The sequence below is a fragment of the Colossoma macropomum genome, unplaced genomic scaffold (genome assembly GCF_904425465.1).
Source record: "Colossoma macropomum unplaced genomic scaffold, Colossoma_macropomum, whole genome shotgun sequence".
In the NCBI taxonomy this organism is placed as follows: Eukaryota; Metazoa; Chordata; class Actinopteri; order Characiformes; family Serrasalmidae; genus Colossoma; species Colossoma macropomum.
In genome coordinates this window covers 4,997,606-5,010,031 of record NW_023494794.1, presented here as the reverse complement: position 1 = coordinate 5,010,031, position 12,426 = coordinate 4,997,606, and the positions used below count along the sequence as shown (strand labels likewise).

Below are 12,426 nucleotides of genomic sequence, written 5' to 3'. Positions count from 1 at the left end.
GTCGTTAAGGTTATAAATATTTTTAGAATTTGTCACGAAAGACACATTCAACTTAGGACTTATGAAAGGGAAATTCCACAGATTTTGCAAAATTTCAGCATAATTCATTGCTTAAGATATAACCAAAGTAATTTAGAGTAGTTTTATGTGAAGATTTCCTTACAGTGGTGGTGATAGGAACCAGGGGTACTAATGTCTACAATGCAAATTTAGCCTTTTTATTTACTATCCAAAATCACTACTGAACCTACACATGTCTTCTGAGTTTATATATGTAATGCTGATGTTGGTAAAATCATGGTCATTCTGAATTTTTTTTTTTTTTCTTTGGGAAATATTTTACCTTGGAACACTTCATGTAAAATATGTTTTAGATCAAAACTTTACAACACAACTACCATAAAACAATGTCTCAGACATCAGGCAGTGTATTCATAACCATTTCATGTACCAACTTTCTGTGAGGGAGATTTTAGAGCCGTTAAATTCTTAATAACGTCTGGTTTATCTCCATTGTGAACAACTCTGACGTTCTCTAGAACAAAGCTTTTTGCACCAAAGCACTATGAATGATTTTGGTAACATGTTAGCTATTTAATTATGCAGAATTTGGAGTTCCCCTTTAACATTTAATTTGTCCATAATTATGCTGAAATAACTGAAATGTGAGCACAATGCTGGATTCAAGAGTCAGCAGACCACCTTCAGACATCACTTAACGTGATATTTTCAGCTCAATAGACCATTAAAATAGATGTGTTGTGATGATTGGACCTGTGACTCTACCAGAGATGTTCATGCAAAAATAACATTGACTCGTTTTACATCCTGTACTTTAAACAATATATGCTTGGATAACAAGCCTGTGGTGTTTAGAAAAAAACATGAATACTGCAGTTTATTTTTTTTTTTAAAAACGTTTATTTAAAAACTGGTTGGTTTCACATCACTTTAGTTGATTTTAATACCAGGAATCCATGATGCGCCTCATGCTCATGAATCCCATGCCGCTCATGCTGCTCATCATCTCCCTGAAGCTCCTGTACTCTCCAGGCCTGAAGTACCACATCCTGCCTCTGTAGTGGGGCTGCTCGTACATGAGCCAATGGCCGTCCATCACGTGGCAAGACATGCAGCCGCTGGACCACTGGTAACGGTCCATGAAGGACTCGCAGTCATCGCTCATCTCGTACATCTGGCCCATGAAGTTCTCTCTCTCGTAGATCCTCATTCTGTAGGATCCCCTGTGCTGTTTGGAAAATAGAACAGAATGTGTCAGTTTTAGGCCCGTCAGGGTGTGGACAGGCTAGAAATTCTTCAACATTTGCTTTTCTGTACAGCTGAATTAAGTTCGTCTCAAGGCCTTCTAGAGTAAAATTAGATGTGGTAGAGCAAGATAGATATGTAACTGATGGTCCTAGTGCTCTCTTTGTAAACTTACAAAGTGAACCTCTATGACCAGTGAGTGTAACTATAAGGTACCTAATAAACTGGCAACTGTATCAAACATGGTGAAATTGAACTGCAGAACTAACAGCCGTACCATAGGGATCATGCGGCAAGACCTGATCCAGTTGCTGAATCCCCACGTGCTCATGTAATCAGCGTACTCGCCCCTCCTCATGAAGTACTGGTTACCCATGTAGTTGGGGCGGTCATACACCATCCAGCAACCGCTCTCCACCCTACAGGAGTGGCAGCGGCTCAGGTAGGAGGACATATCGGAACAATCGCCGCTGCACTCATAAGAGCGGCCCATGAAGTTCCTGTCCTCGTAGAAGATGACCTGTTTGCAAGAAGATCAAAAAGCAAATTAAACATGTTTGGTCAGTGATGCTACGTGCTAATGCTAAAATAACTTTTTTAAAATTAAAATTTGCAGTTCATCTGTTGCTATTGCTTACCTTTCCCATCATTTTGACAGTTGTTGCTTGTCAAAGCAGTGCTTGACTGGATGGCTGGATGGTGAGCTGATGTTCTGCCTGGTTTAACCCACATATTTATACCTGTCCAGGCCTAAAAGAACATGGGCCTTCTATTGTGAAAACTCCTGACCAAGCAACACAGCTCAGGGGCCCATGGAAAGCCGAAGTGCTTTGACCACGCTTCCATGTGACGTGGTCTCCAGAAGACTTTAGAATAGACCCCATTGGCAAGACAATGCAGCTTTGCTTGTTCTAAAAATGCTTTGTTTTGGTCTTTACATCCAGAGGGATGCCAGCGCCATCCATGCTATTGTTATTGCTGTCACAAATGCGTGACCTATACCTGGTCTCCAGGAATGTCTTTTTTTTTTTTTTTTGCAATCTGGCAGAACTTGAGTTTTGCTAGAGATGGCAACAAGAGGCTAACCTCAACAAATATTTTCAATCAAGTCTTCATCATGCAGTGATTTATGCTGCGAGTCTACATTTATTGCTGTTGTTTTGCTGTATATCAGATGTAGGCCTCAGTGTTCAGATTAGTACTGTAGTGTATCAGTTTATGCTGAGGGCAAACACATTTCAGCCCTTTTCCACTTGACCATCCTGTGATAAAGCTATCCATCTGTGGATCTGCAGCAAGATCACTGGCTGCTATTCCAAACTGAGATCAGCCACTTGCATGAGATAGCATGGTCTGACCTGGAAAATCACACACTATACTTAGTTTAGGCTTAAATGTACATTTAAGCCCCTAAAGCTGTAGCTGTATTATTTAATTATTCATTTTAAGACATAAGTATGTAGTTTTTATGAGTGGGGAATGAAGTGTGGGCCTACATACATGCGCTTGTAGTTTAAAGTATTTGTCAAACCACTGTCAAAATACAGCGTGATTCAAAAAGATTCATCTGATTTCAAAATGATTTCTTTCACTTGTAAATCATTACAGAACAATGCAGTAAATTGTAAATGGTTTACGTGAGCATAAATTAAATAATATTGTCATTTTACAAGTGCTCAATATGACCTCCTCCTGCTGTATGGACAACATCAATGCGATAGTCAAATTCATCTCATACTTGATTGAGCATGTCAGGTGTCACTGTACTCATGGCTCTTTCAATGCGATTTCAGAGATCATCCAGTGTTGTGGAACCAACGACGAACGCTCTGAGCTGTTGGATGTTCACTGCCAACGGAAATCATGTTGCACAATTATGACGGATTCACTCTTATTGAAGTGGAGAACGCAAAACTCTTTCTGCTCAGGGGTTGCCATCTCCTCACAGACTGAAGGTAGCCATCCTCCGGTGATAAATAACTCTATGACCCCCTCTTTCAATTGGTATGTGATTGGTTCCTAGGCGCCTCACAGTTGTAAAAATATAGCGCTTTGAAATCGAATGAATCTTTTTGAATCACCCCATAGTTTGGCAAAATACTAATAATTGTAGCCAATTAGCCAAAACATGTTTGATGTCCAAAGGAATGCTTCAATGAAAACCAAACATACACAATTTTCTATTTAGCCTAGATATGGCCGATCAGCCAAGACATTTTTGGTGTCCAAATTTTAGTTTAGCACTGGAGCTATGACACGGTCATTTCTAACAAACACTTGAAGTTTATAGTCACCCAAAACGTTTCTGTAAATAAACCCCTAAAACCCACACAAACCACTTCCAGTGCTTACTTAAGGTTGCTCAGACTTGCTGATGTGGTTTAGAGCACAGTATAACTTACTGTAAGCTACAGAAATGAACAAAATTTAATTGTGTAGATGGACACCGGGAAAAAAATCTGACTACCATTTGTGTTAATTAGTGGTGCAACGATTATTCGACTTAGTCGACTAAAATCGACGACCAAATTAGTTGGCAACTAATTTAGTAGTCGATTAGTTGGTGACGTCATTACGCGTCTTTCTTGCACTCGCTAGAAATGAAGAAGATTCAGCTCGGTAGGATACGGCGGGTCCCAAACCGCATACTAGCACACTAAATAGTGTGTAAAAATAGCGCAAATACCATTAGAACTGCACTCATTTGTGTAGTGTGTGAAGTACAGAAGTGTGTGGTTTGGGACGCAGCGATAGTCGTGCTAGCGAGCTAATTAGCTAGCTAATGTTAACGCTAAATTCCGTCCTAGTTGTCCGTCCATGTTATGAACTGAGCTGTAACATTTTCTATTTCAAAATGCTGCTCTCTGGAATTGTTAACAGAGTTGGAACAGAGGAGCGAGTAACTGTTATTCACAGCGACCCTGTTCACTTTCCAGATAACGTTTACAGTTTCAACACTGCATCGTCGTCTTAGCGTCGAGGCCACCGGTGCGTTCAGATTCGGCGATCACAGGAGAGCGTTTACAAACAGGTCTCTGTTCTCCTCGAACGTTTAGCTCCACTGGCTAACAGTTTAAGGAGGTGGTTCTTCATGAACACACAGGGTAGCTGGACAAAGGGTTATTGTTGAAATGAAGCGTTTACACAAAATCGTTCAAATTTAACTGTACAAGAACAAGTTTGCCACAAACATTCGCCACTTTCCCATCTGCGCTGTCAGAGTGCATCTCCTCTGCTGAGGGGAGTATTTGCTCTCCGAGGAGATCAGGCCTCTCACAGGAGCAAGGAGAGACGCTGACTTCCCTCTGTTTCAGTAAAGACCTGTGATTGTAAATTTTAGACATACAACAGAATGCACAGATCACAGACTGCACTGTTTATATCTAACATTTAAATTTATATTTCTTTTTTTTATTTATTTGATTAAAGAAAAACTGATTTAGTTTGTTTTATTTTATTGCTACTACTTGGTACATCCTTGGTTATAAATTTTGACAGGAAAAATACATTGAAGTTTTTTTTTTGTGTTAGCAGGAAAATTCATTAAAACAGTGAATTCTTCAATGTTATTCATCTTAATTGTCTTCATTGTTAGTTAGCAAATGTATAAAACAACCTCAAGCTAAATTTAATAGCTAAAAACTACATAAACGTTCATTGGTAATGTAGTGATTCATAATCCGAATAATCGATTATTCGTTTCAGTAATCGATAGATTATTCGACTATCAAATTACTCGTTTGTTGCATCCCTAGTGTTAATGTATGTTATACAGGATACTATATGCACAATATAGATTACATTTGTGATTTCTGTTGATTCTGTTTAGAAATAACTGTTTAATTTTTCATTTTCTAGCTGAAGATGTTTCAAAACAGAAATAACAGAAAGCTCCAACGTAGTCGTGTCCATTTGCCTGAGTGACATTCGTGCATGTGAAGGGGAGTTGGATTCTGTGTGGAGGCGGAATTGGGTACAACATGTTTCCAAAGTGTGTGTCTGCTGTGTACAGCTACATAGTGAAGATTTGTTCATTTTTATAGTTTACAGTGTCATACTGTGTCTGAAACTGCATTGGCAAGTCTACAAAACCTTTATGAAGACCTGGGTGTGGTTTGAGCAGCTCGAGAGAAGTTTTAAGGATGTATTTACAATAACAGTTTGGGTGACTATTGATTTCTAGTCTAGTTTTTAGCAACATTAGCCTCATACCTTCAGTGCTAAGCAAAAGAAACAAAATTTTGACACATAGCGTCTTGGCTGATCTACCACATTGGGTGTAAGGGAAATATTGTATAATTTTTTTTTTGTCAAACCATTCCAACACATTTAAAAGTAGAGCTATGAGGACAATGCTAATAATCAATATACTACCAATTAGCACTATTAAAACTGCATGCCTAAATCTTTTCTCTAACTGAATCAAGTTATTATGTGGTTTGTGAATTGTTATAAGGTTTCTATAATATCTATAATGTGAAAAATGTGTACAGTCATATGCAAAAGTTTGGGCACTCCCTTGTCAAATGATATATTTAGGTAATTTTCTAAGTGAAAATAAAACATTCTCTACAGAAAACAAACTTGTGGACATTCAGTGCACACTTATTGTTCATTTGCTGAATTTAACATCTATCCATCCATCCATCCATCCATCCATCATCTAAACCGCTTATCCTTCTGGGTTGAATTTAACCTGTTGGAAAAAAAAATAAAATATAAAATGTGGCCTGTGCAAAAGTTGTGGCACATTTTATATATTTTTCCAATATGTTAAACTCAGCAAATAACTAAAAACATGCAATAAAATTTGAACATAAATGCCATATTTACATTTGTTCCCTGTATAGAATGTATTAACTTTTTACTTAGAAAGTCAACAAAGCTTGTAATTTGACTGGGGTGCTCAAACCTTTGCATATGTAAATTAGATTTTTGCAACTAGCCCTTTAGGTGGTTTACAGAACTTTTAAACTGCCAGTGTTTATTAGCTAAATTCTTTTGTTTAGTCAAACTGAAGTGTTTAGTACTGCACATAATGAAAGATGATCTGATCAAATGAGCAGACTAGTTTTAAAAGTGAAAGGAACAGTGTTTCTATGGCTCCAGGTCAGACCGCATGGCACCAGCTTTGGGGAACACTGCTTTAGAGGGATTGCTGTTCTCTGATCAGAAGGCTGAAGCTTTCCAGTCTGTGGCGGATTACTTGCTAAGCGCTGGTTTGTTTGGGTGCCTTTAAAATGTCCGTCCTGCGGCCCTTTTCCAAAACACATGTTAGTGATTTACTACAGAGGAAAAGGGAGGTAGGGTCCTGCGTGGGTGTGCATCCATATGTGCATGTTTGTCTTTGTCCTGCTTTTCCTTTACTGAAAACTGAAAGCCTCATAACAGAGAAGACTACCCTTTAGAATTCACAGAAGATAATGAAAACATGGTGCAAATCCATATGAATTATTTCTCACTGGAGATGACTGAAACATGTAGAGAAATTCTGTAATAAACTTTCGATCAATACTACATTTGTAAGTAGGAGAAAACCTCTTCTTATGATTTGCATTTGAACAAAAAAGTAATTGTTTTGTAGAATGAAATTCTGGAATTACTGTTTTTAATATCATCAATCCAATTTTGTTGCAGATACGTGTATGAAATGACTAATGATGCTAACATTCTATAGATTTTATGCTGTAAAAATTAAGAAATTCTTAGTGGTAATTAGAAATGTAGACAATTCTACAATAACTGAAAAATCTGTATAACATTGGAAATGAAGTTATAATAGAATCAAGATTCAAAATTTGTGACCAAATCTGCTGACCGAATACTATTTAGAGTAAATCACAAGGAATTACTACAAACTAGATCATTTCAGTTTGCCATTTAAAGCTGCACTATGTAAGTTTTGGGGATGGTGATAATTGCATGCATTGTGCGGAAAAACATCTTGTAACTTCGGTTGCGCTTTGAATCCCCTCCCTGAGTGGATGTGTCTGATAATTGCGAACGCATTGAAAGAGCATTCAAATAGAACTCAGTCAAAACTTGGTGGAGCAAGCTGAGAAGAAATGCTACAAAGTGATCATTTGTATAATGTTTCTAGTGTATATGGTCTGAAGATGTGTATATCCTTTAATTGGCTTCCAGGAGGTAAAGTGTCTCACCAGCATCTGAATTATAAACACACCCAGTGGCTTTTTCCCCTCAGTAGGCCAACCATTAAACAGTAGATGTTTGTTATGGTTGAACCTGTGACTTTATCATAGATGTTCATGCAAAACCATTAATGACTGTTTCAGCATCTTTTACTGTAGACAATATATGCTTGGTTAACAAGCCTTTGGTGAAGAAAAACCATGAGAACTGCAGTTTATTTATTTTTATAAAAAGTTTATTTAAAAACTGGTTGGTTTCACATCAGCTTAGTTGATTTTAATACCAGGAATCCATGATACGCCTCATGCTCATGAACCTCATGCCGCTCATGCCGCTCATCATCTCCCTGAAGCTCCTGTACTCTCCAGGGCCTGAAGTACCACATCCTGCCTCTGTAGTGGGGCTGCTCATACATGAGCCAGTGGCCGTCCATCACGTGGCAGGACATGCAGCCATTGGACCACTGGTAACGGTCCATGAAGGAGTCACAGTCATCGCTCATCTCGTACATCTGGCCCATGAAGTTCTCCCTCTCGTAGATCCTAATTCTGTAGGATCCCCTGTACTGTTTGGGAAATAGAACAGAATGTGTCACTTTTAGGCCAGTCAGGATGTGGACAGGCTAGAAATTCTTTAATTTTGCGTTTCCTTTTTCTGAAAAACTGAATTCAGTTAATCTCCTAATTCTCAAGACCTTCATGAGTCAAATTAAAACAAGTTAAAATGAACCTGATTGTCCTAGTGGTCTACCTAATAAACTAGCATCTATATCAAACACAACATAATTGAACTGTAGAACTAACAGCCGTACCATAGGGATCATGCGGCAAGACCTGATCCAGTTGCTGAATCCCCACATGCTCATGTAATCAGAGTACTCGCCCCTCCTCATGAAGTACTGGTTACCCATGTAGTTGGGGCGGTCATACACCATCCAGCAACCGCTCTCCACCCTACAGGAGTGGCAGCGGCTCATGTAGGAGGACATATCGGAACAATCGCCGCTGCACTCATAAGAGCGGCCCATGAAGTTCCTGTCCTCGTAGAAGATGACCTGTTTGTGAGAATATCAAACATCACATTAGGCAGGATTGATCATGCTAATGCTAACATTACTTTTTTTCGTTAAAATATTTGCAGTTCATCTGTTGCTATTGCTTACCTTGCCCATCATTTTGACAGTTGTTGCTTGTCAAAGCAGTGCTTGACTGGATGGCTGGATGGTGAGCTGATGTCCTGCCTGGTTTAACCCTCGTATTTATACCAGTCCAGGCCCAAAAGAACATGGAACTTCTATTGTTAAAACTCCTGACTAGCAATCCCTCTGTTAGTGACTGACTACAGAGGGAAAAAAGGCAGGGTCCTGTGTGTGTGTGTGTGTGTGTGTGTGTGTGTCCATATGTGCGTGTGCATGTTTTTCTTTGTCCTGCTTTTTGTTTACTGAACGTTGAATGCATAGTAACAGAGAAAACTGTCCTTTAGAAGTCACAGAAGAGAATGAAAGGATGGTGTAATTTGATATTGTTTCTCACTCTGACAGAAACATGCAGAAAAATTTGGTCAGAAATTCTAAACTTTCAGTCAACACCAAATTTTATTTAGGAGAAGATCTTTTATTGTGATTTGACTTTGAATAAGAAAGTTATTGCTGTGTGGAAAGAAAAGCTACTGTCTGGAATTAACAATGGAAAACTGATGTTGTTGCACATACAGTGATTTTCACGTTTTTTAGGTTTCAAAAATTTTAGGGAGCTATCAAAATTCAAAAATTTTCAGTGGTGACTGGAGATGTAGATGATTCCATAATATACAGTACAACATAGGGAATGAAGATAATAAAATAAATATCCAGAATGTTCATATTCAAAAAAGCATTGTTGATCGAGTGGCTGTTTAAAGTAAATGACAAGGAATTACTGCAGAAGAACATTTTGTAACTTCAGTTGTGTTTCTGATCCATTCCCTGAGTGGATGAATCTGATGATTGCCAACACACTGAAGATCATTTGAAGAGAACTCAGTCAAGACTGATGAAAATGATTAACATTTGAGGATGTAGGTGAATTATGTACAATTGTCTTTATACAGACCCAGTTCCAAAAAACAATAAAATGCAAACAAATACAGGTAAAATGCAAAAATGCAAAACTTTTATAGATGAAAACAGCACAAAAAGATATTTGATATCTCATCAACTTTATTGATTTTTGTAAATATACACAAATTCCAAATTTAATGCCTGCAACATATTCCAAAAAAGTCAAGACTGGATCAATGTAAAACTGTTTTGGAACTTTTCACAGGTAAACAGGTAACAGGTAATGCTATCATGATTGGGTATAAATGGATGATTCACCAAAGGCTCAGTTGCCACTTTGCAGAGAAACTGTGTGTGAGTGAAAAATCTGACAGTTTAAGAACAACTATTCTTGATGCATGAGGGCATGAAATTTAGGGATTTCATCATTCAAAGAATCCAGAGAAATCTCTGTGTGTACAGGGCAAGGCCAAAAACCAATATTGAATGCTCACTACCTAACCGCATGGGCTGTGGCATAATTCAGAAAACCTTTTTTCAATAAACACAGTTTGTTGCTGCATGTACACATGCAAGTTAAGACTCTACTATGCAAGGCAGAAGTCATATGTATTCAACATCTAAAAACGCCGCCGACTTCTCTGGGCTAAAACCTATCTGAGATAGATTGATGCAAAGTGGATGTGTGTCATGTGAGATGAGGAGTTCACCTTTCAGATTGCTTTTGGAAATAATGTGCATTGTGTTTTTCAGGCCAAAGAGAAAAATTACCTTCCTGGTTGTTCCCTGTGTAAAGTTCAAAAGCCAGCATTTGTCGTGATATGTGTGTGTTAGTGCCAATAGTATGGACAACTTGCACATCTGTAGAGGTATCATCAATGCTGAGAGGTACTTATGCATTTTGGAGTAACATATACTGCCATCTAGACAACATCATTTTTAGGGACATCCCTGGTTGTAACAAAAAATCTTACACGGTGTAGGTTTAAGATGACGAATGATTCCATCGAATGGCTTCATTGACCTGAAAGAGAAGTCCTTTGTATAGCAGCACTGAACATTGAAAATGAGGAAAATGGTAATTTTAGCAGCATCCAGGCATAAAATTTTATAAAACATTTTACCATAAATTAATATGTAAAAGGTATTCTACATTGTACCTTTGTATTTTTTCTGCATTGTTTTCTGCATTTGTTTTTACTAATTGGTGAGTTAGCTAGATAGAGCATATATGATTATTTTCTCATAGAGATGCGAATGGCAGTTAAATTGTTGATATATGAGCGTTTGTAAGTAATATAAGCCATCAAAATAATGCAATGCTGGCAACACCTACTTGTCCATGCTGCAAAACATTGACATAACCATGCCATAAATACATCATGGAAGATGTCTTACCTTGTCTTGAATTTGTCATGACTAATTGTATTTAATATTACAAAATCACCTTACCATGACCGAGAACTGTCAGCACAGATGCAAAAATGTTTGATGTCATGACATTGGTAAGGGTAACATAACTCTGTTATATTAAAGCATATGACATGTTTATAGTATGGTTATGTCAATGTTATGCAGCACAGTTCGAGGAAAGAGTTACTGTAATGCCAATAATTCAGTGACAGTCTGCTGACCAATAGAAAACCTAAGTCAGCTAAAGTTTGTTGAACTAGCAATAGCAATGTTATTTCAGGTTTGAAAAAACTACTATAAAACTGAATATAAAGATCAGCAGACAACCTTTAGATGTCACTTGTTTAGATGTCAAGTGATGCTTAAGTTGAACATCTATCAATCTTGTTTGCAATATTATCAAGTTTGCAATATGGATCATTCTACCAAACTGGTTCAAACTCAGAGTACAAAACCCATTTTGGACTTCTAATTGACTTGGATTTTAGACTAAAATCATTTTGCTTTGAGTGACCCTATACCTTAATTATGTTTATTTTACTAAAACAAATAATTGAAAATTACATTTTGTCAGTACCAAAACAATCTGAACAGTACAGAAATGTTGCCAAATGTTTTAGTAGTGACTGTTTCTGTAGCTACAATTTTAGCTAATTTTGAGCAGAACTCAGAAACACTAGCCAGTACATGACAGCAAATATACACATAAAAAATCATAATATTTTTCATTAAAACACAAAAAAGTCTACTTTTTTATTTGCAGAAAATGTTTTTGGTATGGACAGTTCTTAAGGTCTGACACAAAGTTTTTACACACTGATTTTCAGACTTCACATTTACTCAAAACACTAAAATCTAATGGCTCATCATGTGGCCATGAGGGACAGGGATGCAGCCCCACTTCTTGATTTAAAATACAGGGGTGTGGCTAAAATAATGCTCTGCCTATGGAGTAAAACTTTTGTTTCAGTAGTGACATGAAAATGTTAGACATAGTTTTTAAATAGCTTTTAATAGAATTTTTGAAGCTTATTTATTGAAAACAAGAACTCATGATTAATCATTTTGTTAAAAGAAATTAAAAGACCTTTCAAAACTGAAAACACAAAAAATACATTTTATTTTGAAATTAAGGGATTGAGATTTGTGACAACCACCAATAGAAAACATATTATTCATGAATTTTTAAATATTTACCTTATTGCTATCGCAATTAATACCTTTAAAAGGATCATAACATGATCATTGTAAATGTGTAAAATACAGTAATATCTGAAGTAATGGATCTCACCAACATCTAAATTATAAATTCACCCAGGATTATTTTATATCCAGTCAGCCTAGTATTAAACAGTAGATGTTTGTGGTAGTTCAGTTTTTGACTTCATCAGAGATCTTCATCTCTATCATTGGCTGGTTCTGCATCCTACACTTTAAGCAATATGTGCTTGGGTAACAAACCTGTGGTGTTTAGAAAAAATCAAGAACTGCAGTTTATGTATTTTTATAAAAAGTTTATTTAAAAACTGGTTGGTTTCACATCAGTTTAGTTGATT

The 12,426-nt window shown here is 37.1% G+C and overlaps 1 protein-coding gene and 1 pseudogene across 3 annotated transcripts; both read right to left on the bottom strand.

Annotated features, from left to right (window-relative positions):
- Window positions 1-961: 961 nt before the first annotated feature.
- LOC118814993 (gamma-crystallin M2-like) lies at window positions 962-4,608 on the bottom strand. Of its 3 annotated transcripts, none has more exons than XM_036580917.1 (3): window positions 4,588-4,608; window positions 1,544-1,786; window positions 962-1,249 (listed from the first exon to the last, which is right to left on the bottom strand). In XM_036580917.1, exons 2-3 carry the CDS (start codon window positions 1,757-1,759, stop codon window positions 962-964), a joined length of 504 nt encoding a protein of 167 aa, XP_036436810.1. In that variant the 5' UTR covers window positions 1,760-1,786; window positions 4,588-4,608. The 3 variants fall into 3 exon arrangements, with proteins under 3 accessions (XP_036436810.1, XP_036436808.1, XP_036436809.1); XM_036580915.1 differs by lacking the exon at window positions 4,588-4,608 and adding an exon at window positions 3,005-3,037; XM_036580916.1 differs by lacking the exon at window positions 4,588-4,608 and adding an exon at window positions 1,905-1,916.
- Window positions 4,609-7,695: 3,087 nt separating this feature from the next.
- Window positions 7,696-8,738, bottom strand: LOC118814992 (annotated as a pseudogene).
- Between the last annotated feature and the right edge of the window lie 3,688 nt (window positions 8,739-12,426).